Here is a 25,641-nt window from a genome sequence, read left to right on the forward strand (position 1 = left end):
TGTTGTTAGCAATTAAATATTAAAATATACCGTTCACCAAATTGTTCGAATTAGTTATCTGACTCCATTGACCAAACACCACCTATCAATGCGCGCTCGTTTCTTGATGGGAAAAGATGGACAAGAATAGGCGACATTTTCACAGGGGGGCAGATTTAATTTCTAAAGCAATTTAACTAAGTGAACTCCATAGAGTTAGCCGAATCAGTGTCACTCGAGTCTCTGTCAAGCCACTTCTCTCTGTCTTCTGCCTTTCTCGATCTTCTGAGGTTCTTCTACCGGCCTGCGTTTTTTGCCGCAAGCTGGTGTGCCGACTCCTCCATGTGGGGTCCACCCCCTCGCCTCAGTGTCTGAAATGGTCAAAACATCCCCGAGCGTTTCCACGTCATCAAGGCCTTGTTCTCCAAACTTCGCCTGCCGTCCCCCGTCATCAGGGCCCCTCTGCCTCGTCGGATGTGCCCTGAACTTTCAGTGCTCATTGAACTTAAGTCTTCTCTGTGAAAATCTTGATTGCACTCCATAAATGTAACTTGTATTCAATCGTATAAACTCTTTTAGAGTCAAATGTATAAAATCCTTCAATGTGAAGTTTATTTTTTTGCAGGCGCGTTTCCAGACAGCTCTTTTGTACACCATTTTAAATCAGGCATTCTGTTAAACTGCCAAAAAGAGACAATGTTATGTCGAATATGCCCGAGTTACCAGTGCGCTAATTGCGAGGCTAAAACCTTAATTGAGAAACCAAAATGAAAAACGACAAATATTGTTTCCCACTTCATGTGCTCCTTCGTCAAATTTTCACAAATAAAACCCCAAAATATTACATTTTAAAATACAAAAAATATAAATGGATGACCTGAATGGTTCCCTCAATTATCATTGCGCATGCGTATTAAACGCGCCCCTCCACTCTGTCGTCCCGATTGGTCTAAAATACGGAAGTGAGTGTAAAAACAAACTCCAAAGTTTTTTTCTTATTCAGACTAATCCCCCTTTGAATATTCAAAGATATGATCATAAAATATCTCCTTTTTTAGATGTATAAATACATAACCTGAACGGATTTTCAAGCGAGTTGTCAATGCGCATGCGTATTAAAACTCCACTCTCTATTGTCGTTCCAATTGGTCTACAATACGGAAGTTAGCGTAAAAACAAAGTACAACGTTTTTTCTTATCCAGTGTAATCCTACTTTGAATATTCAAGGATGTGATCCGAAAATATCTCCTTTTTAGGTATACAAATTTATAACCTGAACGAATTTTCAAGCGAGTTGTTAATGCGCATGCGCATTAAAACTCCTCTCTTCATTGTCGTTCCAATTGGTTTACAATGCGGAAGTGATGTCCGGCGGCGTAAACAATAATGTCGCATGGCGTCGTTTCACTTTTGCAAAAGCAAAATTAAATATTACCGAAAATGATTTTCGCTTAAAGCATATGGAATACATTCAGCTGTTCTCCCAATAGCCGTGGAGCTACTGAAATGGACTGCGTTGTGACGGGAGGAAATGTAAAAGGTAGGGTTTGTTTCCTCCCATTTTAAAATGCCCCATTGATTTGATTTATTTTGGAGAATTGAAATGTATTTTCTGCACCTGGGTTTTCTAGTGTTGGCCAAAGCAATTCACTCCTTGTCTAGAATCGGCGACGAGCTCTACTTGGAGCCACTGAATGACGGAGTAAATATATTTAATCATGCATCATATATTTTTACTCTTAAAAACATATAATGCTGCAAATTTTCTTTATTTTGCAGCTAGCTCTGAGGTCGGTGAACTCATCTCGGTCTGCTTATGCTTGTTTTCGATGTGCCCCCCTCTTCTTCAGCAGGTAATCGAAAATGGATATAATCTACTTTTTATGCATGAACAGGTTTCAACCTTTTGTGTTTTTCTTTGCAGATACGTTATCCCCAATGGCCACGCCTTCCGCTGCAAGATTGCAATAAAGGTGTGCTTATATTATTGAATTAAAGAAATATTTAATTCGCTTATTTCAGGTCTTTCTCATTATAGTTTAGCTGCCCGAGTCATAAGTATCCTAAGTACAGTGAATGTAAATGGTCTACATTTATACATCGCTTTTCAAGTCAATGAAGACCTCCCAAAACGCTTTACAATGTGCTTCACACTTACCCATTCACACACACTCACACACCAATAGGGAGTCAGCCATGCAAGCCGCCTAGATGTGAATTTCCCTTCGGGGATGAACAAAGTATCTATCTATCTATCTATCTAGATAGATGGATAGATAAAATTGATGCATAGATAGATAAATTCAAGCATTTTCTAAGATTTCAAGCACCTGTATGAACCTTGAAAATAGAGAAGCCACCACCACTGCTGTCACAGTCTTGTTCCACTGACAGACTGAGGAGATCATTTCATTCCTCATGCCACGAGGCTCTTTAACTCCACCCGGGGGAGTAAAAGCCCACATTAAACCACACCCCCACATTACATATTACCCTATTTTTATGACAGTGTGTATTTTATGTAGCACTATCTAAATACTCCATATCAACACGTTACATTGGGTATTTATGTATTATATTCCTTTTACTTTATTATTGTTTTATTTTCAACACAAGGAGACTGCTGGAAGTGTGAATTTCCCTATGGGGATGAATAAAGTATCTATCTATACATCTAGACATCTATCTATCTAGACATCTACCTACCTACCGAACCTGCTACTTCAATGATTTGTTTTGTCCATTGTGTTCTGCATTCTGATCGGCTAAACAGTCTTTCTGCTTCTCCTCTGACCTGTGCGTCGCTAACGTTGTATTTATTCCTCATACAAACCATTTAGAGTGTTCAGGCAGTTTTTCGGCCTCTGGCAACTTTGGAGAAGACGGTGGAAAAGTGTCACATCCATCTGGACGGGCAAAAGGACCGTCTTACATTTACGTTGCACTGCAAATATGGTATGTCACCTCAATGGGATTATTTTTTTTTAAACGAACAAAACGTCATGATTCATCTTTTTCTTGGTTCCTCTACAGGTCTCTTGAAAACTCACAACCTCTCTTACCAGGATAGTGAAAGCTTGCAAGCTGTGTTTGATAAAGACCGCTGCGGGAATGTTTTTCGGGTCAATCCCAGGTTTGTTGAGTCCACTCAAAAATCAAGGAATATTATAATCCCTCGTTTATCGCGGTTAACGGCGACCAGAACTCCCCGTGAAATGGGAAAGTCTGCAAAGTAACATCTTCCCCACCCCAAACATTTGTGACTTGCGCATTGTCGGCCCAAGTATGACACAAATTTGATCTTCCTCGCTCTCAGCAATAGTCGACCAAGGATAATTGATCATGGCCAAAACAGCGCAGTTCATTTTAGGCAGGCCACAACCCCATAAAAAATGCTCTGCGGGGTTCCTGCTTTCAGCAACAGTCGAGCAAGGATAATGGATCAAGGCCAAAATGGTGCTGCTCAGGCGAGCCACAATGTCAAGCTTCATCGGCCCAAACTGAAAAAAAAAGCTTTTTGTAGGTCTCACCGCAATCGTCGACCAGAGATAATGTATTGCAACCTCCCAAAGGCTGTTCATTTTATCCGCTAAGAAAGGGAAAAAAAATGCGCTCATTACACAAATTTGCTCTCTCAACCCATGCTCTTAGCAATCGTGGGGATATTGGATCACGGCCAAAGCAGCGCAGTTCATTTTAGGCGGGCCACAATGGCATGCTTAAGCTGCACGAACCCCATAAAAATGCTCTGCGGGGTTCCTGCTTTCAGCAACAGTCGCGCAAGGATAATGGATCAAGGCCAAAATGGTGCTGCTCAGGCAAGCCACAATGTCAAGCTTCATCGGCCCAAACTGAAAAAAAAAGCTTTTTGTAGGTCCTCTCTCGCAGCAATAGTCAACCAGAGATGATGTATTGCGGCCACACAGAGGCTGTTCATTTTATACGTCAAGAAAGGAAATAAAATGCGCACAAATATGCTCTCTCAACCCATGCTTTTAGCAATCGTCAGCTGGGGATATTGGATCAGGGCCAAAGCAGCGCAGTTCATTTTAGGCAGGCCACAATGGCATGCTTAAGCTGCACGAACCCCATAGAAAATGCTCTGCGGGGCTCCTGCTCTCAGCAACAGTTGAGCAGGGATAATGGATCATGGCCAAAATGGTGCTGTTCAGGCAGGCCACAATGGCATCCTTCATTAGCCCAAACTGAGAAAAAAGCTTTTTGTAGGTCCTCTCTCACCGCAATCGTCGACCAAAGATAATGTATTGCGGCCACACAGAGGCTGTTCATTTTTTACGCCAAGAAAGGAAAAAAAGATCTGCTCTCTCAACCAATGCTCTTAGCAATCGTCAGCTGGGGATATTGGATCACAGCCAAAGCGGCTTGGTTCATTTAAGGTGGGCCACAATGGCACGCATCAGTGGCCTGAACCGGAAATAAAATGCGCTCTGCAGTGCTTTGTTCTCAGCAGTATATGACGGAGATAATGGAGACGCTTGGAAGCTGTTCATTTTATGCGCAAAGAATGGCAAAAAGAATGTGACTCATGTCACAAACTTAATCGCTAGACCCATGCTCTCAAAACCAGGGATAATGGATAGCAGGTAAATTTAAAAGAAAAAGTGTTCTGTTGTCCCGTGGGCTCAGCAATTGTTGACTGGGAATAATGAATTGTTGTCACAATAGTGCATTTCAACCAAAATGACATGCCTCTCAACAAATGTGCCTTGCAGCAATATGGTATTGGGGATAATGGATTGTAGCCACAACCATGCATTTTATTTTAGGGTGCCAGAATTGCACTCTGTGGGGTCTAAATCGATCTCTTTATGTTGCGGGAGAGCTATTTACAAGTTGCTGACGCTAGAAAAGATACACCAAGCATTCGACTTTTTACAACTGGCAGTTGGACAGAAGAGGAGGAAACTTACGTCCATCTCCTTGGTCGCCCTCCTAACACTGGGGGGCCCTTCCCCCACCAAACTGCATTTATTTAGGCAGAACAAAGAAAGAGAAAGAAAGAAAGAAACGCCCCTTTGGGCGGTACCAATATTTCAAACAGAAACGTGATACCATCTGGTTTAGAGATACACACTTTTTGGGGAAGTACCCTAAGCCCAAATGACACACGCCACCCAATAAAAGTGCCTTGGAGCGAGATCGGATTGGGGATAATGGATCGAGGCTGCTCAAGTGCAGTTCATTTTAAATTAACAAATGGCCTTTTTTAACATTGTACTGTATTACAACAAAATTGGAGGGCTTCTCCAATCACAAAGTTAAAAATGTGTAAAAATTACTTTCAATGACTTTTGGATGACTCCAATAGCAAATATGCTAATAAAAGACAAAAGAAACTAAATATGAATCAAATGATGACTCACAACACGTGGTAAGCTTTCTCTCCTGGCTTTGATCTCCGGCAAAACGAACATAAAATGCGACAGAAACAAAATGAAAATCAATCCAAACAGCTTGCCGACATCATTTTTGCCGTTCCATGTATTCCGTTACTCCCCAAACCTGCACAAAATTGAGTCATTTTATTCATATTTAGTTTATTTTGTCTTTTATTAGCATATTTGGTATTGGAGTCATCCAAAAGTCATTGAAAGTAATCCAGTTAAAGTAACCCTACCCAACCCTGGTTGGGACCCATAGATTTTTGAGCATGCGAGTCCCCGGGACTCATCACTTTTCAGAGGTAAAATGAACACTGCAGCTATATGTGATCGGAGATAATGGATAGCTAAATATTTTTCAACCGTGAGATGGCGAGGGATAACAGTCATCCAAAATGCCATTGTTGAACAGGGTTCTAGTGGAAACCGTAGCATATTTTCCACCATCTCTGGATGAAGTCACGCTCTCAGTCAGCGACGAGCGAATGTGGTTGAGGAATCACGTGGAAGAGAACTTGGGTAGGACGATTTGTTCGTTAAACGAAGAAAAAAAAAAATCCCGGAAAAATAATCTGAAAACGATATTTCCTTCTCAGCGCAGTCCAAGGCAATGCTCACCGAGCTATGTCTAGCTTCCGAAGAGTTCGACCATTTTGCTGCCCGAGCTGACATCGGAATCACCTTCTGCTTGAAGGAGTTAAGGGTGAGAACAAAATACTGTGGTGTGAAAAAGTATTTCTAGGATTTCTACCAAAAAATATATATTAAATGTGACCAGTTACTTATTCTTCTCCCTTCTGCCATTGTTTGCATGCAGTGCTCATTTGAAAACATATCCTGCGACCAGTGTTCCCTCTAAGCTGCGCACTGCTTGCGCATTCTCAGTGCACAAGAAAATCGAGCCAGCGCACAAAAATCAGGGCTCGAAATTGCTAATCAAGAAGCAAATTAACTCAAAGTTACAGTGCATGAAGGTCAAAATACACGGGTTCCCCTGGCGCTGTGTTCTAAATGCGGTATTTTGAAGTCGAGTCAGAGTAGTAGTCTTCCTATCCTCTAACTATCTTTTCTTCTCTTTTTTTCTTTTTTTCTCTTTTCTTTGTTTCTCTTCTCTTCCAATCCTCTTTGTTTCTTTTCTTTTTTTTCTTTTTGTAATAAGAACAAAGAGTAGATCACACTTGATGTTGATTTCATGCAGAGATATGAGTAATTCCAAAAGTTGAACATTTTTGAACTTTTTTGGGAGACTAAAAGGAAAATCGAGAAAAAAAATTGTCTTTTTTTATTATTTTCTCTCCTGCAGGGTTTCCTATTTTTCGCAGAGAATACCGGTCTCCCCGTTTCCATTTACTTCGACGAGCCGGGCAGGTACGAAGGCAAGTGAATGATCGTAAGATCCTATTTGTTGTTTTCTTAAGATGCGCTGGTGTGTTTCAGCCCACTTGTGCTTTCGGTGTCAGACAGCGTCCTGGAAGGTAACTTTGTGCTGGCCACGCTTTCAGGAAACACTCTCAAGGACACACAAAGGTAACTCACAAAGATAGATAGATAGATAGATGTCTAGATAGTTTATTCATCCCCGTAGGGAAATTCACACTTCCAGCAGTCTACCCCGTTGTTTATTAACAGATTAACATGATGCCCTAGGGGTGCTTGTAGCGGAATGGATGACGTCACGCCAGTCCAAAAGTTCGACATCCCTGCGGCAGATGGAAAACTTTTCTTTGTGAAAATCCAGGGATACACCACCTCGTGTTAGCAAGTCCGCCTCCTCTCCGATTCCCCCCGGCTTTCGTGTCTCCGTATAGCGGCGTTGAAGCCGGATCGCTCCGGGTAGCTCCGGGTGGCTACACGTTAGCGTCCGGAATGCTAAACGTGAGCCACGTTTCCGCAAAACACAGCAACTGCGCTCCCTGTGCGCTTCGATGTTTTCCACCAGCTCTCGATTATCTTATTTGGTCGTGAGTTCGCATTTACCATGATTACGGATGGTACCGAAGACTTATAACGCCGCTAGCCGCTTCGCTAGCTCCGGCTCTTCTTCCACGATAGGCCCCTTCATCACGCCGGCACGAAAGTTCTTCAGGGCAAGGAGTTGATTCCTTGAATAAACGCATTTTTGTGCGCTAAAACCCATGTCCATAGGATAGAAGTAATCCATAGTGTAGTTGTCAAAACGGGAAGAAAAACACCGAAGATAGGAGCAGACAATAAAACAATAGGGCAGCTGCTGGAAAAGGCAGCCGCTCGTGGCAGCGCCGCTTTGATCTAAGCAAATGTTTGTAAAGTGGATAAGACCTAAGATAGGGGTTTCCATTCGTAATTTGAGGAAGATTTATATAAGGACGCCCGTCAACGTGACGGGTTCATTTCAGGTTGTAATTCAATGACGCCATTATCCACACAGAGGCAATACGTTCTTAAGAGGGAAAGGCGGAGAGACGATAAGGCAGCGGGACAGAGGTGTGTAAAAAAAAAAAAAGGCAGCTGCTAGAAACTCGGCAAGAGAAGAGTAATAGAAAAAATAGAAAAAAAGCTAGAGAAGATCAATGGATTTGAAAACAAACAGCGCTGCGGAAAGGGAGAAGCCTGGCCTGAACCCAGATTTAATGATTGACATTTCGGGGCCGACCAGACAAGAATTTCAGGTTGGGTTGGATTAGGGTTCGGGTGGTTGGGAATTAACTATCAAAAATGTACCGTTTACCAAATTGTTAGAATTAGTTATCTGACTCCATTAACCAAACACAACCTACATTCACCCAACAATTTATGCGCCCTCGTTTCTTGAGCGAAAAATGAACAGGAAAGCCGACATTTCCACACGGGGGCAGATTTATTTTCCCTAACAATTTAACGTGTACTCCATTGAAAATGGCCGAATTAGTGTCGTTGGAGTCTCTGGGAAGCCCTCTCCTGAAGTCCTTTAGCTCTTTTTTTCTTGGCCCACGTCTCCCCGCAAGATGGTGTGCCGACTCCTCCCATGGGCTTGCTGAGGAAACCCAACGTGGGGTTTCTCAAAACAACGCCGAGGGTTTTGTACGTCATCAGGGTCTTGTTCTCAAAACAACGCCTCCGGTCCTCCGTCCGAGTCCTGTTATCAAAATTCCCTAGTCAAAATATTCTGCATTTGGAACAGCGTGACCTGTCATTGAACTAAAGCCCAGTTAGTGAATATCTTGCATTAAACTCAATAAATATAACTTGTATTCAATCGTATAAAATCCTTTATAGTTAAATGTATAAAATCCTTCATATCATATGGCAGTGTGTCGATGCCGGCCCGTATGCCAAGTACGGTAGTAGGAGTGTGGCGATATAGGCGCAGACTTTTAACGCTTCGAATCTGTGCCTTTGTTATCGTCGGGACAGAGAGGGAGGATGTTTAGTGCACGTCTGCGATCGCCATGACGACCTGAATCATATGATCACTTCACTGAAAACAACGGGCGCTAAGAAGTTCTTGTAAATTCTCCCTGCATTGGTTCAGTGTTCCTACAATCGAATGTTATTTTGCAAGCAAGGTGACTTTGTGTTTATGGAAAGCGTTGTTAAGGTGTTGTAGGTATAACAAAATATAATATTTTATTATGCATCCACCCGCTTACTCCACTGTACCAGCTCGTCATTTAACACTAAAGGTAAATACAGTAGAATGTCATTTATCCCTTATATATAATGATTTACAAAGTTATTATGGCAGGTGCTGGTATTATACACAGAAGTAGTACCTAATTCATACTAGTTTGTTATTTTTATGTTTTTATCTGGGCACTAAGGGTTGAAAATGCTTTTGCTAATTAGCGTAGGTTTCTATCCCCCGCTATACAGCAATTTCATTTTGAGATCGCCACCTCAGACTGTCGTATCCCGGGGTTCTACCGTATTGAGTTCGTATTCTTCTTCTATTTTGTTCCGTCTTTCCTCCAGAGCGAACACGCCCGAGGCGCCCCCTGCTGACGACTTCATGAACGACGACATGGACTCTTACCTCATCGCCATGGATACCAGTTTTGCCCCGAACCATCAGAAAAACCGATCGCACGGGGAAGAGGAAACGGAGGAGAGCGAGGGCCCGCCAAATAAAAAGGTCCAGATCTTATTCCATTTATTCAAACAGATACTCAATAGTTTAGAATCAGAGTTGAAATTGTTACTTTTAAGGTTTGTGTCGTTCGAAATATATGAAATGTCTTGGAAAAAATAAAATCACCAAGATTAAAATAAAAAAATAAAAATGATGACATTTACATAATTACTGAAAAGTATGAAAAGAACTAGAAGGTGAAAAAGTACTAAAACTTAAAAGTACTGCAAATCCTGAAAAAAAGCTCACCAGTACTGAAAGGTATTAAAAATGACTAAAAAGTTATAAAAATAATGAACTAATAAAAAGTATGAAAAGTGAAAAAAATAGAAGTATGTAAATACACAAAAAAGTACAAGTAGCAGTAGCCTAGATGGTAAGGCGCCCGCTTTGAGACTGGGAGGTTCGGGTTCGCGCCCCGGCCGAGTCATTCCTAAGACTTAAAAAGTGGTCGGCGGCGCCCTCTCTTGGCTGCGGCTGCATCGGGTCAGATGCAATCGACATTTCGTTCTGTGTACATTGTTACACAGAATGACAATACAAGGAAATTATTATTATTATTATTATTAAGTACTGCAAAATGTGAAAAAGTACTGAAGAGTATGAACACGTAGTTAGAAGTATGACAATCTGCAAACAAGTACTGAAAAGCTATGTAAAACAACAAAAAGTGCTGAAACGTATAAATAATCCCTAAAAAATAGGAAAAGTACTACAAAGTTCTGCGAGGTACTGTAAAGTAACTAAAAGCAATGAAAAAGTACTTCAAAGAACCCAAAAAAAATGAAAAGTAAAAAAAAAAACACAGAAAAGAACAAAATTGACTGAAAATTATGATAAAAATTGCCAAAAACTATAAAAACATGGAAAAAAGTATGACAATATACAAAAAGTAGTGAAAGGTAGAAAAAGTACAATAAGGTATGAATAAGTACTGAACAGAACCAAAAATACTGAAACATTACGACAATATATAAAAAGTATGAAAAAGTACTGGATTTTTCGACTGTACAAAAAAGTATGAAAATGCATCAATATCCAAAAAGTACAAGAAAATACAGAAATGTTTGCAAAAATACCTAAAAGTCGGAAAAGTACTCAAAAGGATGTCATATTACTGAAAAGTACTAAAAATGACTGAAAAGCATGATGAACTAATAAGAAGTTTGAAAAGTACAAAAAATAGTCACAAGTATGAAAATACCGTATTTTCCGCACTATAAGGCGCACCTAAAAGTCTTAATTTTTTTCAAAAGCTGACCATGCGCCTTATAATACAGTGCGCCTTATTTATGGATCAATATTAAGTCGCAAAGTCTTGCAACTAACTTGCAGCCGCCGACTAGATTTTCCCCCGAACGCCAAGTAGTCCGCGGTGTATGCTGGGATTTATTTACCGGCGTTTCATTGGCTAACCAATGTGTCAATCATCATTTGAATCGATCACTATTGGCTAAAGTTATTCGGAGGTCAAGGGCCGGATCCTTTTTATCATTTACAGGCTGGCATTGGCTTAAGCGGCAAAACAAAGCTTGCTATTGGCCGAAAAAGATGTGTCAATCATCAGTTGAATCGATCACTATTGGCTAAAGTTATTCGGAGGTCAAGGGGCGGATCCTTTTTATCATTTACAGGCTGGCATAGGCTTAAGCGGCAAAACAAAGCCTGCAATTGGCCGAAAAAGATGAATGTGAATAGCACGTGATTGACGGCATAGAGAAAGCATTTTTTACTATTCTGTATTTGTAAATATTTTATTCTCCTGGATTGACTACACTCACGGATATAAGAGGACCATGGCTGCACATTATTGTTGAACACAACGACTTCGGTGAGCTACACCGGCTATATATTTTCCCTGTATCTTGTTTCGGACTGAACTTGATGTTTCTGTGATAAGCGGTGCAGATAATGGATGGAATGGAGTGTCTATTTTTAAATTAAATTCAATTCCAAGTGTTTATTGTCATATGCACAGTAAAGTTGCAAGCAAAAAAGAAAAAAGAAACTAAGGAATGGTTGGCATTTCTTGAATTCCAAGACTTGAACCTTCCGAATGATGGAACGGTGCATTTGAGTGACATCGTACGGACACCGCATCCGCACGTGTTCTCGACACGTATTTGCGTCTTTGCAAGCTTTGGGAATGTTAATAGTTCAGTTGGACTGAACTATCTGACTGATTTGTCCACGTTCCCATTGTAGCGCCTTATAATCCGGTGCGTCTTATGTATGTCAAATATAGGACCAAAAACTATTTTTTCGTGGTGCGCCCTATAACCCGGTGCGCCTTATAGTGCGGAAAATACGGTACACAAAAAGTACAAAGAGTCGTGGAAAGTACTGAAAAATATGAAAAATGTATGCAAAAATACCTAAAAGTAGGAAAGTATTCAAAAGGATGTCATATGACTGAAAAATACTAAAAATGACTGCAAAGTAGGAAAAAAGACTGCAAAGAACAAAAAGTACTAAAAAAGAATGCATAACGGTCAAGTTTTTTTCATTTTTTCACATGAATACTACGATACGTGCAACCGTCTGACAAAATACTGCAATATTTCTACTTTCTCGTTGCAGTTCTGTTCTTTGCTCTTCGGATCGGTTCTTCCGGCGCGCTCGCAAGCTAGCACGCAACCGCTTAGCCACCAGGAAGTTCTGGCTAGCGACAGCGAAAACGATGGCTGACTTTTTGACTGAAATCTAGCAAACATAAGAGTGCAAAATAGTATTTTTTTATCGTTAATATTTTTTACTTTGTCATTTTTGGGAACATGAAACGCTTTCAGTTTGTTTTGGAGGCAAAAAAATGTGAAATTACTTCCCCTAAATAAACCAAACAGAAAGGAAAAGGTGTGTTTGTTTTTTATTACAATAGCCCAAAAAAATGTGGTCGTTACAATTTCAAAATATTGTGGAGTATGATGATTTTTTATTTGATTTAATTGACTATAAGTGATTTAATATAATACAAATTCAATTTTTCTGAATGCAGTAGGGATTTTTCACAGGGATTCAGGGCTTGGGGTCAGTGTGGCCTGGACAACAATTATGTTTACAGAAAAGCAAGAACGAGGACAAGGGGTGACGCGGGAAAAGGGAGACAAGTGTTCTGATAAGCTTTCTTGTTGTGAGTCCTTCAGACATGGTGGCGTCTTTTGGCGAGGAGGCGGCGACTAGGTGGAGGCCACGTGAGAGTGAGGTGAAGGTGGCACCGGACCCGCCCCATGGGGGGGGCCTTCGTGACGCACCCATGGGGGGTGGCCGATGCCCCGACGTGTCAAAAAGACGGAAGACGGGAAGAAAAAGAGAGAAAGATGGGGGATCAGATCGGAGAACGGGAGATGGGAGGCTCGACAAGACTAATTCGACAATAATTCGGCAAAATTCGATGGAATTCACTTAAGAAATAATTTAAGAAAATAAATCTGCCCCCGTGTGAAAATGCCTGTCTCTTGTCAATATTTCTTCCCTAAAATTAAGAAAAGAGCATGCATTGTTAGGAGAATAAAGTTTGTGTTTGGTTAATGGAGTCAGATAACTAATTCAAACAATTAGGTAAACGCTAAATTTGTAATATAGTTTTTCCCCTAACAATGAAATTAAATCTAAAATTTAGACACAGACTTCTCCCCATTAGAGTCACGTTTTCTTCCTTTCACCCTTGCAAATATGTTACTATAAAATTCCCACTCCCCAAAAACCTTCATCGTGCTCCAAATTGCGCAGAAATTGTCTAAACAGAAGCTTACGGTCTGTTTGTTTTGAAGTAAAGTTGAAATAGGTTGCTGCTCTGTGTTCGTCGCCATGGCAACGGACTCCACTCCATTGCACGCCTTGATTGGGGCGCGAAAAAACAAACGCGAATCACAAACAACTATTAAAATCATTTTCACGTTGCTTATTTCAACAGAATGGCAACACAACTCTCAACTGCAGAAAATTAGGCGGACAGATTGTTCAATTGGAAGATCATGAAGCTCATTTTAGAAGGAACTAGCAAGGAACCAAGGGGAAGGACTACTAATTAAGGTGGGAGACCAATAGAGAGTCACAAAAAACAACATGGGTGCAGGATCGTGACAGTTAGAATAACATTGTGGTTTGATATGTACACATTTATGCCAAATTAGGTTATTATAACGTAACCCCCGCGACAAACAAGGCTTCACTGTGTACATTATAGGTGGGTAATGAACAGTCCCCTCGTTGCCTTGCATGGCTGACGCTGCTAACCGTTAGTTAGTGTGTAAAAGGGGAAAGTGTGAAGCACATTGTAAAGCGCTTTGTGAGGTCATCATTGACTTGAAAAGCGCTACTGAAATGCAGATTTACATTTACATTAAAACGAGAAAGAAAAATCCCACATTCAAAAACTACATGACCGAGGGACCATGAATGCATCTTGGCTTTCACTGCGCATGACAGTTAGCGTCCTCTTCCGGTTCGGAGCTTGAGAGACAGAAAAGGTAAGATTTTGGAAGGTCAACATAATAAACATTTAAAATTGCGATTAATCTTTTTGTTGTCAATATAAGCAACTGTCAATTAAATAACCACAACTATATTAGGAGGAAAAATCCGAGGAGTTTGATCGTGTCCTCTATTTTGCTATGTTAGCTTTCGTGTTAGCACGTGAGGTAACGATGAATTGTTGGATTGTTATTAAACTGTAGACACGCTATTGTTTTATTAAATGTTGGATATTACTGCAAGAGTGCACTAAAATCATGTTTTATGTTAAAAGAGTATATGGTCTGAGCAAAATTGTATTCAAGGTACTGTACTTGTTAAATTAGAACTCTACAATATTAGTGCGTCAAATCATTGTAATGCATGATGGGAAACGTAGTTTACGTATGATGTAAATAATTAGTGATACTGTGGATCAAACAGCTAAGGCTGCTCTAAAGAAATAATAAATACGTGAATGTTTTCATCACGTTTTCCATGTGGCACATTTTTGATTTGCGTAGTTTTCACTGCTTACGTTTAGATTGTGCTGCCAAAACTGTACTAGGTGAGTCAAAAGTCATGTTTTTTTGTGTAGCCCTTAATCGCAATGAGTCTCAAAGAGGTGCACAGAACCCCTGGATAAGACATGAATCCGTTTCAAGGTAGAACTGCAAAGTGGATTGCTGTAAAGGGGAATGGAAACTATTTAAATGCATAGGCTAGGTGTTCCAAACCCCTGTCATCCTAAATAAGAACATTAAAATAGTATTGAGTAAAACTACCTGAAAGTAATCCACAAACATATGATTTAATAACATTACAAATTAACATAAACGAGGGAAAAAGGAAATTTTTATTCACATTTGGTGTGACGTGAGGGGAGTTGGTCCAGCGGAGTAACAGGTGGATGCAGAAAGGGCGAGGAGACGAAGGCCTATTAAAAATTAAACTGATTTAATGAGGATTGTCATACCCTTACAATATTTCTTGCTTTAATCTTCTCCTTGTTTTTAATAACAGTCCCAATTACTCAAAATAATTTGTATAGTGTAGTGAGGAAAATGCCTTAAAGAGGGACTGACAAAACATTTTTTTACACATTTAACAAGGTTAGTTTTGAATTTTATAAAAACATATATTATACTTTTAATATTTATTTGGCATGTTAAAAAATATGTTCAGTGTATATGTGGTCAAATAGTTAATGCGCTGCAAAGGGCTCCCCGGTCATAGTTTGGACACCCCTGCTCTGTATTATATAGTATTCTCTATATCGCTGTATATGGCTAAATATGAATTTCTTATTAGAATCATGGTTGTGACTATTTTAAATGTGCGAGATTTTGACCTGACAAAAGTGATATTAGGATTATTGACAATTTGTAGCGCAAATTGATGGCCCAGGGGCCAAATATGGCTCGCCACATCATTTTATGGAGCCCGCAAAAGCTTTAATTGTATGATCATCTAAAAACAAGTAATAGGTCCAAATAGTGCTTTGATTTAAAAAAAAAATCGAATTTCCCACAATGCCGTTCGACTACGATACCCACAAATCGACAGCCAATTGCCACGACATATTTCCATATCAATGCCAATGGGCGGAATTGAGAAGACCCTAAAAATGTCCAAGAAGATTTTGTTATATTTAGTTTATAACATATATGTGTAGTGACATTTTTCAGTGCAACAGTCTCTGGTATCACACATACCCCATTTTCTTCATCTCTGTATTCCGCCAATAATGTTTTTTTTGCATTTAAATTTGAAAACGTGAATAGTTGGACATTGTTTGATCTCGTCTTGTAAATTGTCCCAAAGTTTGACTCCGCACACACACACACATACTTTTCCTGGTGGTTCTCACCTAGTCTGTACAGTCCTTTGAGACTCCTTGTGATGAAGGGCCAAACAAATAAACAGGACTTGACTTGACATGAAGAAGTGACATTTATTTATGTGTCCGTTTCTTGTGTGTGCGTGAATTTGAGAGTGGTGATTTTCTTATTGTATATTTTATGTTTTAAAGCAGGGGTGTCAAACTCTTTTTGACTCGGGGGCCACACGATAGAACAAACAATCTGTCGGGGGCCGGACTAGTAGATTAAAGAGAAAGAAATGGAGAGAAAAAGAAATAATAGAAAGAGGGAGGAAAAAGGAGAAAGAAAAAGAAAGAGAGGGAGAGAGCGTGAGAAACAAAAGAGATAAAAAGAGAAATCGTGAGAGAGGGGGAAAGAAAGGCAGAGGAAGAAAGAAATCCAAAGAGAAATGGAAAGACAGAAGGAGAGAAAAGAGAAAAGAAAGTGTGAAGGGTAGGAAGAGTGAAAGAGTAAAGAGAGAAAAGGAAATTAGAGCAAAAGAAGTTTAAATGGCACAGAGAGAGAAAGAGACAAAGAGCAACAAATGAAGAGAAAAGGAGAGAGAGGAAAAAAAGAAATACAAGTACAGTGTCTTTGTTCAAGGTACCTTTCTTTGGCAACATCAAGTTGACATATTTCAACCTGCAGCTTGTTTTTCTCTTGCGCTTCTCTGAGTGTGGTCCGGCGGGCCGGATTCAATCCCTTAGCGGGCCCGATCTGGCCCGCGGGCCTCCTGTTTGACACCCGTGCTCTAGATATTACACACTGTCACTTTAACGCTGATATGGCCCTCAATGAAAATGAGATAGACACTCGTGTTGTAGAACTTTAGTTTACGCGTCTATTTAATATTTCAACCAAAGATCCTCAAATAATTCTTCCCTTTCAGATGTCTGCTTCACTGGGGCTACGTCTTCTCTACTCCTGCAAGACAAGTGAGCTTTTTAAAGAATTTTCCTCCGAGATAAAGACATACCTCATCGAAACAATTTGAATCTTTTCGCAGGCACGTTGGCATGCACGACTGTACGTCCTTTCAGCGTTGGGGTTCAACGTAGCGGCTTCAGTGAGTGACTCCATCCATCCATTATCTGCACCGCTTATCCTCAGTAGGGTCACGGGGGTGCTGGAGCCCATCTCAGCTGTCTTCGGGCAGTGGGCAGGTGTTAGGGGAAAAAACTATTAAAACGGTATCGTTTACCAAATTATTCGAACACAAACTTCATTCTCCCAACAATGCATGTTCTTTTCTTAATGGAAAATGTACAAGAGACCGGCATTTCCACACGTAGGCAGAAACATCTAGTTGGATCCGCCCATCTCTGTCTGTCCCACACCCCCTCATACACCCCCATCTCCGGAGGAAAACAAAGCCTATACAACAAGGACAGTACAAACATCTTCTTTGTTCCTTTATCTCTTTGTTTTCACTACATCCTCACTGTAAAATGTGGGACTGGAGTGCCACGTCCAATTTCGTTGTCACAATATATCCCATGTTGTAACAATGACAATAAAGGTATATTCTATTCTATTCTATTTATTTTCTAAGTGAATTCCATCAAATTAGCCGAATCATTGTCGCTCGAGGCTTCCTCGAGCCTCCTTTTTCGATTGTCCCTCTCGTTCTCCGATCTGATCTTCCGTCTTCTGTCTCTGAAGTTCTTTTCACAAGCTGGGGCGTTGGCTCCTCCCATGGGGCATGCTGACTCCTCCCCCAGGGCGGGCCGACTCCTCCCACGGGGCGCGTCAGGTGCCAGCTCCACCACCTCCTCGCCGAAAGGCGCCGCCATGTCTAAAGGAAACTCATATCAGCAAAGCGCTTCTCAAAACGATGCCAAGCGTTTTTCAAAACAAGGCCTAAGTCCTTCGTCAGCGGCCCGTTATCAAAATTCCCCAGCCAAAACACTCCACACTTGGAACGGCGCGACCTGTCATGGAACTTAAGCCTCCTCTGTGAAAAATCTTCATTGCATTCGATAAATGTAATTTGTATAAAATTGTATAAAATCCCTTAGAGTCAAACAAATAAAATGTAAAATCCTTCACAGGGGACCCCCTAAACTGGTTGCCAGCCAGTCGCAGGGGGGACAGGGATACACTAGCACGCCTAGGGACAATTTGGACCGGCCAATTAACTTGACATGCAAGTTTTTGAGTGACACCGTGGCGTGAAAATCGTTTTCATTGAATGCAAAATCCGTCATTTCTCCTTTTTTCTTTTCAGAGTATGTGAATGCTGTGGAAGAGGCCACGGACCTCAAGTCCATCACTGACCGCGCTGCAACCACTCTCCTGTGGACGGAACTCTTCAGAGGTATTTAAAGGGACACTGTGTATTAGATAGCGCCCCCCAGTGGTCTGAAAATACTCCATTTATTCATACAAAAAAGCGATTGATTCGGATAATCTTGCTACTACAGAAGCTCAAATAAAGATTAAGCTGAGCTAGATTGTCCCTGTGGTGTTTTTGGCTCGGAGCACAAAGCTTAGCCCTAAATCCTGTGATTCGGGCATCTTCTACCTTCCCCACACTGTTTCCTTCTCTAGCCACTTTTAGGTTTCAATATTAAAATTTACCGTTTACCAAATTGTTCGAATTAGTTGTCTGACTCCATTAACCAAACATAACCTACATTCACCTAACAATTTACGCGCGAGAAAGAAAAAGCCAACATTTTTACACGGGGGCAGGTTTAATTTTATTATTAATTTAACTAAGTGTACTCCATCGAAAATGACCGAATTAGTCAAATTGGTGTCGCTCGAGTCTCTGTCAAGCCTTTTCTGAAGTCTTTCAGCCTTTTTTCTCTCGGCCCACGTCTTTCCGCACGCTTGTGTACCGGCTCCTTCCATGGTCGTGCCAGGGAAGCCCCCACCGATAACTAGCATTTCGGTCTTTTCAGAGTTAAGGCGCAAGAACTCCATTCTTTGATCTCAGTGAGGCAGGCCTCCAAATTTCCACAATTTAGTGTGGTAGATTCCTCCATCGGATGATATAGTTGAGTGTCATCTGCGTAGCAATGGAAACTGATATTATACTTGGGATTATACGAATATAACCACCTCATGTAAGCATGTAAATGCTGAAAAGAAGGGGGCCAAGTACTGAACCCAGCGGAACACCACATTGTCACTTCAAGTTATTTTTTCAAAAACTTTTTAGGATTTGGAAAAATGTCCTAATAAGCCATCCAGTCCTCAGCATTTCTTAAGACTCCATTCTGAAATCCTCCCTCCAGGATTAGGCATGACCTTGAGTTACCTGTTCCGCGAACCGGCGACCATCAACTATCCCTTCGAGAAGGGTCCCCTGTCTCCCCGCTTCCGAGGCGAGCACGCCCTTCGGCGCTACCCCAGCGGGGAAGAGCGTTGCATCGCTTGCAAGCTATGCGAGGCCATCTGCCCCGCTCAGGTGAGTCACACTCACAGATGGGGTACAGTAGCAAAAGATTTACTCGAGTAAAAGTACTGTTACTTCCCGATAAAATGACACCGTATTGCTATGAAAGATCCCCAATTGGAGACCTGGGTGGAAACATGTGTTGGCCTGGAGAGGGATGGGCGCCACCAGGCTGTACTTGCCCAAGACACACTACAGCAGCTCCCGTGTTATTTTCGATTGTTTTGTTCTCGATTGTTCTCAGCTCAGGGATGCTGCTGGAAATGTGAATTTCCCTTCGGGGATGAACAAAGTATCTATCTATCTATCTATCTATCTATCTACAGGAAATGGTGCCCCTATAAGGGATCCAACCAACCAGAAGTAAAAGTAGTCATTCAAATAATTACTTGAGGAAAAGTAAAAAAAAGCACTTATTTTTTTTGACACAACCAATTGTGAATTTCCCTACGGGGATGAATAAAGTATCTATCTATCTAGACATCTAAACATATATCTATCTAGACATCTACACATATATCTATCTATCTAGACATATATCTATCTAGACATCTATATATCTATCTAGACATCTATCTATCTAGACATCTATCTATCCATCTGTCTAGACATATATCTATTTAGACATATATCTATCTAGACATATATCTATCTAGACGTATATCTATCTAGACGTATATCTATCTAGACATATATCTATCTATCTAGACATATATCAATCTATCTAGACATTATCTATCTAGACATATATCTATCAAGACTACTATCTAGACATATATATCTATCTAGACATATATATATATATATCTAGACATATATCTATCTTGACGTATATATATCTATCTAGACATCTATTTCTCTATCTAGATGTATATCTATCTAGACATATCTATCTAGACATATATCTATCTAGACATATATATATATATATATCTATCTAGACGTATATATATCTATCTAGACATGTATCTATCTAGACATCTATCTATCAAGACTACCATCTAGACATATCTATCTATCTATCCATCTATCTTTATCTCGACATCTATCTATCTATCTAGACATCTATCTATCTAGACATCTATCTATATCTATATATATATATATATATATATATATATAAATAAAATCACATCAATACGATTTAAGTATGAATTCTGTACAGTTATTTTTCTTTTTATCTTTGAGGTCCTTGGCGGATCACACACACACACACACACAAAGGGGCGGGGTTAAATGTAGAGGAGTAAGAGTACTGTTTCTTCTTCAGAAATCTACTCAAGTAAAAGTAAAGTGCTTTAAAAATACTCTCAGTCGTACAAAATGTCCCAAAACGTACTCAAGTAAATTGAATTTGTTACTACCCACCTCTGTTTATGGGTTCCTTATTTCCGAACGGAGAACGTTTTCTTTTTCCGACTCAAGGCGATCACCATCGAGGCGGAGACGCGAGCCGACGGCAGCAGGAGGACCACGCGCTACGACATCGATATGACAAAATGTATCTACTGCGGCTTCTGCCAGGAAGCTTGCCCCGTGGATGCCATTGTCGAGGTGGGCACTTTTTACAGCGTTTACAGTACACGCCAAGCAATGTTCCCTGTCATTTTCCTTACGGGTCTGAGCGTTCACACAAAGTCAGTGAGCAACGCTTGAAACAACAGTGAGCAACAGCAATCCCAAGTGTGGCAAGATAATTAATGATCAAACATGTCCAAAACTTGACATCAAGTGACATTTTGTTTCCGGCAATGCAAAATTATTTTTCTCTTTTGAATGAATTGACTCATGTCCGATGGCCTACAAACGTCATTTCTTTTTACAATTCTTTCACAAGATATCCATTTCTTTTTATTTCCTGATATATTTTGTCGCATAATATTAACATTTTTGGGGGCTTATTGAGTCGGTTGTAAGATACAGAACTGTACTTAATCACATTTTTGAGTGGAAGTACAATGTTGGCAACAAGATTCACTTGATATCATTGGAAATGATTTGAATGCAACACAAACTTTTTCTTTTTTTTCGGTGATTTTTTTTCTACTTTTTTTTTAAGTTCCTTTAAAAAAAATCTCATTGTGTTTACTTTTTCTGAGCTGTTACTTTTTTCTTTTCGTTCTCTATTTACTTTTTTCCTACGTTTTTTTCTTGCTTTTTTCTAAATTTTTCCTTCTTTTTTTCTCTTCCTTTTGTTTCTTTTTTTCTCAGCTTTTCACTTTTTCATTTTGGTATTTCTTTATTTTTTGTTCTATTCCCCCATTCCTTAGGTCAATTTGTGCATTATTTTACTTAATATTTGGTCATGTTGGGTTAAAAGAAGCAAAAACAACCTGAAGAGACGTTTAGGAGCCGAAAGAGACGGTTCCTTTTTAGTGAGCTGAGCCGAAGAAGCCGGTTCACGACATACTTTACTAACTTTACTCAACTTCATTCTACTTCGACTCGACTTCAAAATACCGCATTTGGGACACAACGTCGGGGGAACCCGTGTATTTTGACCTTCATGCACTGTAATTTTGACTTAAGTCGCTTCTTAATTAGTAATTTTGAGCCCTGATTTTTGTGCGTTGGCTAGATTTTCTTGTGTGCTGAAATGTGCGAGCAGTGCGCAATTGCGCACGCACGCAGCTTAGAGGGAACACTGACGCCAAGGTGTGATTGACCAAGAATACAATGTTTTTTTTAAGAGCCTAAACCAGGGGTGAGCAAACTTTTTGAGTAGCAGCCTAAATTGAGTTCAAATGTGTTTGAGGGGCAAGGTTGGGAGGGGAAAAAAACGATTGACTAGATTGTTTTTGTATTTGCCGCGATCGATTATCCCTGATTGCATATTGCTGCGAGCAGGGACTGGCGGAACACACTTTTTGGGCTTTTTTGGACATTATTCCTATCTAAAATGAACTGCACTCATGTGGCCGCATTCTATTATCCCTAATCCCATATTGCATCGAGTGAGGACCAGCAAAAGGCACTTCAGCCAGATGGCATGCTGCTCTGGCCTGCCTTAAAATGATATGCACAGCCTTGGCCGCAATATATTATCCCTGTTCGACTACTGCTGAGAGCAGTAGTCGGCAGAGTGTATTTTACTTTTAGTTCGGCCAACTGATGTGTGCTATTGTGAACTGCCTAAAATGAAGTGCACTGTTTTGGCCGGAATATATTATTCCCAGCAAAAGGCACTTCTGCCAGGAGGCATGCTGTTCTGGCCTGCCCTAAAATGATATGCACGGCCTTGGCCGCAATCTATTATCCCTGTTCGACTATGGTTGAGAGCAGTAGCCGGCAGAGTGTACTTTACTTTTAATTCGGGCAAATGATGTGTGCTATTGTGGCCCGCCTAAAATGAAGTGCACTGTTTTGGCCGGAATCTATAATTCCCAGGCAACTATTGCTTTTGGAGAGCATGGGCCCAGAGTGCAAATTTGTCAAATGCGTGGTGTTTTTATTTTTTTCTAAAATGAAAAGCACAGTTTTTGCCGCAATCCAATATCCCAAGTTAGCTATTACTGAGAGCAGGGGCCATGTTTTTTAGGTTAGGTGATGGCTGAGGGTTAGGAGCTTCAAATAAGGGGTTTTCAACTTATTTTATTCTATATTTTCCTGATGTTGAGGTTTTTGAGTTTTTCCTTGCCCTCATGTTGGTTTTAGATCAGGGGATGGTGTCATAATAGTCTGTGCAATAACCTGTGCAGCCCTTTGAGACTCTTTGTGATTAAGGACTATACAAATAAAAATGACTTGACTTTATGGTTCCAAAATAGGATTTGGGCTATGGGTTTGAAAAAGGGTTAGGATTACAGCTAGGGTTAGGGGATAGGATTTTGGGCTTCAAATAAAAGTTTTAAACATATTTTATGTTTCCAAAATAGGATTGGGGCTAGAGTGCTAGGGTTTGAAACTGAGGTTAAGACTCCTGTTAGAATAGAATAGAATAGAATATACCTTTATTGTCATTGTTACAAAATGAGTTGAACATTTTGTGACAACGAAATTGACGTGGCACTCCAGTTTCATATTTTACAGTGAGGATAGAAGAGAACAAAGAAGATAAAGGAACAAAGAAGATGTTTGTACTGTCCTTGTTGCAGGGTTTGTTTTTCTCCGGAGGGGGGGTGTATAAGGGGGTGAGGGACAGACAGAGATGGTTGGATCCAGCTAGGTGGGGGGGGGGGGTACGCTATGTACGCATGTTTGATGTTACTGTACACATGCTCCAGTGTTTTTTTTTACTCCTGGTTGCACAGTCCACGTATTGAATGAATTTGGGAAGTACAGTACTTAAGCTTGCCTGATTAAAGTCGCCGGCGACGATAAAAGCTCCGTCGGGGTGTGCAAGCTGCTGTTTGTTGATATCAGCGGGCAGGAGATTTAGCGCTATGCTAACGTTGGCATCCGGTTGAACGTAAACAGCAATCACAATGACCACAGTTAGCTCTCTCGGTAGATAGAAGGGTCTACCCGATACTGCTAGAAATTCTATATCGGGTGAGCAGTGTGCGTCAATGATTCTGCTGTTATTGCAGCGCATAGTCCCCCACCCCTGTTTTTCCCAGAGTCTCCGTCTCGGTCGTGCCGGTGTAGCGTGCGTCCTGCTAGTTGGACTGCGGCGTCGGGGAAGCCAAGACTCCGTGATGACAAAAATACTGCAATTCCGGACAAAGCTCTTGTTGTTATTTTGATCGGTACTGGATTTCGTCTCTAAATGGTACTGGAAAAAAATTGCTTCGTAAGTCATTAAAAAGTGCTTGAATTTCCCCATGTAAATGGTGTACGAACCCTGCAACGTGTATTTAACCGCTACGCTATAATTGTTTTTGGTTGAGTGTGACTAACAGTATTGAGTCTAAATCTGGAATGCTGCTCCTTTCTCCCCTCAGGGTCCGAATTTCGAGTTTTCGACAGAAACGCACGAGGAACTGCTATACAACAAGGAGAAGTTGCTCAACAACGGAGACAAATGGGAGGCAGAGATCGCTGCCAACATCCAAGCCGACTACCTGTACAGGTAGAGCCCCGGGCACTTCCTACCTGTTGAGCTGTCTCGTCATGTCCGCCTTCAGATATCATTTAGTTTTCCACTCATAAAGACAAAAGAACAGATATAACATATAACTACCAACATATTAGTTATTATATTTGTTTTCCAGACAGGACTTTGAGACAGCATTGTATTTGTATTTTCCCCAATCCCATGAAAATCTTGGAATAAACTAGATTTTCAAAATTTGAGGAGTGTTTGTTTTTCAGCCTACTGTAAATGTCACTATTTTCTTTTTCTATTTTTTACTGTGAATTGTTGGGAATTAATATCCAAATGTACCGTTTACCAAATTGTTCAAATTAGTTTTCTGACTCCATTAACCAAACACAACCCACATTCACCCAACAATTGATGCGCGCTCCTTTCTTGAGGGAATAGATGAACAAGAAAGGCGACATTTTCACACGGGGCAGATTTAATTTCATTAACAATTTAACTAAGTGTACTCCATCAAAAACGGCCCGAATTAGTGTCGTTGGTGTCTGTGGGAAGCCTTTTTCTCAAGTCCTTTAGCTCTCTCCTATTGGCCATCTACTCCCCGCAAAATGGGGTGCTGGCTCCTCCCATGGGCGTGCCAAGGAAGCCCCCCCCCCTGGGCTTCACCATCTCGTCGAAGAGCGTCGTGATGTCTGGAATACTCAAAACAACACCGAGCGTTTCTACGTCATCAGGGCCTTTCTGCGTCAACAGCGTCTGGATGTGCTGATTATCTTATCAGCCTTACGTCCCATTCCTGCCGTTCCTGTAAACAAAATTTGCCCTGAACTCGCACCACAGCCCAGCCAGTGAATATCTTTTGCATTAAATGTAATTTGTATTCGATCGTATAAAATCCTTTATAGTCAAATGTATAAAATCCTTCAGTATGGAGTGAAAATGTGAAGCATTATATTCACAGTTTATCCATTCCATAATAACCTGTATTAAGTGAATTTCCGCTAACTCGGACAAGAAATCCGATGTGCAAAGTTTCCCTCATCCGGGTTATTTTGAAGCAGCAAAGCACCATGGGACTTGTAGTTCAAAGACAAATGCTACACGCAAACGTCTGCTAACTTACTAAACATTTGAGTTTTATTCTCGGCCTATTCGGCAAAAATGTCGCATGTGTATGCATCTATTTAGTAAATGTAACAGTTGTATCCATATGTATATAGTGTAAGTCCATGCTTCGGACAAGCCACATAAAAGCACACCTTTTAATTAATGGACGCATCAATGGAGCACACTTTTTTGAGCGAAGACCAAACAGCACAGTACAAAGTGGCTTTCAGTTACAAAAACTTGGCAACAACTGTCCTAAATATTACAATATATATTACAATGAATTAAAGTGATAATTATCATTAACATTACTTATTTTATGATTATATATTTATAGATATATTTTTCCAAACTATATACTTCA

At 40.5% G+C, this 25,641-nt stretch overlaps 2 protein-coding genes across 2 annotated transcripts; both read left to right on the forward strand.

The window, feature by feature from the left end:
• Positions 1-1,263: 1,263 nt before the first annotated feature.
• rad9a (RAD9 checkpoint clamp component A) lies at positions 1,264-12,321 on the forward strand. The gene is made up of 12 exons (XM_088344328.1): positions 1,264-1,520; positions 1,612-1,682; positions 1,760-1,833; positions 1,905-1,953; positions 2,821-2,935; positions 3,014-3,113; positions 5,795-5,901; positions 5,979-6,085; positions 6,686-6,750; positions 6,820-6,909; positions 9,313-9,472; positions 12,050-12,321. The coding sequence occupies exons 1-12, from the start codon at positions 1,487-1,489 to the stop codon at positions 12,155-12,157; spliced, it is 1,080 nt and encodes a 359-aa protein (XP_088200454.1). The 5' UTR covers positions 1,264-1,486; the 3' UTR covers positions 12,158-12,321.
• A 1,533-nt stretch (positions 12,322-13,854) lies between these two features.
• Positions 13,855-24,419, forward strand: ndufs8b (NADH:ubiquinone oxidoreductase core subunit S8b). The gene is made up of 7 exons (XM_088343938.1): positions 13,855-13,938; positions 16,673-16,718; positions 16,790-16,849; positions 18,011-18,100; positions 19,026-19,198; positions 20,612-20,740; positions 24,070-24,419. The coding sequence occupies exons 2-7, from the start codon at positions 16,673-16,675 to the stop codon at positions 24,199-24,201; spliced, it is 630 nt and encodes a 209-aa protein (XP_088200064.1). The 5' UTR covers positions 13,855-13,938; the 3' UTR covers positions 24,202-24,419.
• Positions 24,420-25,641: the final 1,222 nt, after the last annotated feature.

This window comes from Urocampus carinirostris, chromosome 9 (assembly GCF_059441175.1).
Source record: "Urocampus carinirostris isolate Australia breed hairy pipefish chromosome 9, RoL_Ucar_1.0, whole genome shotgun sequence".
In the NCBI taxonomy this organism is placed as follows: Eukaryota; Metazoa; Chordata; class Actinopteri; order Syngnathiformes; family Syngnathidae; genus Urocampus; species Urocampus carinirostris.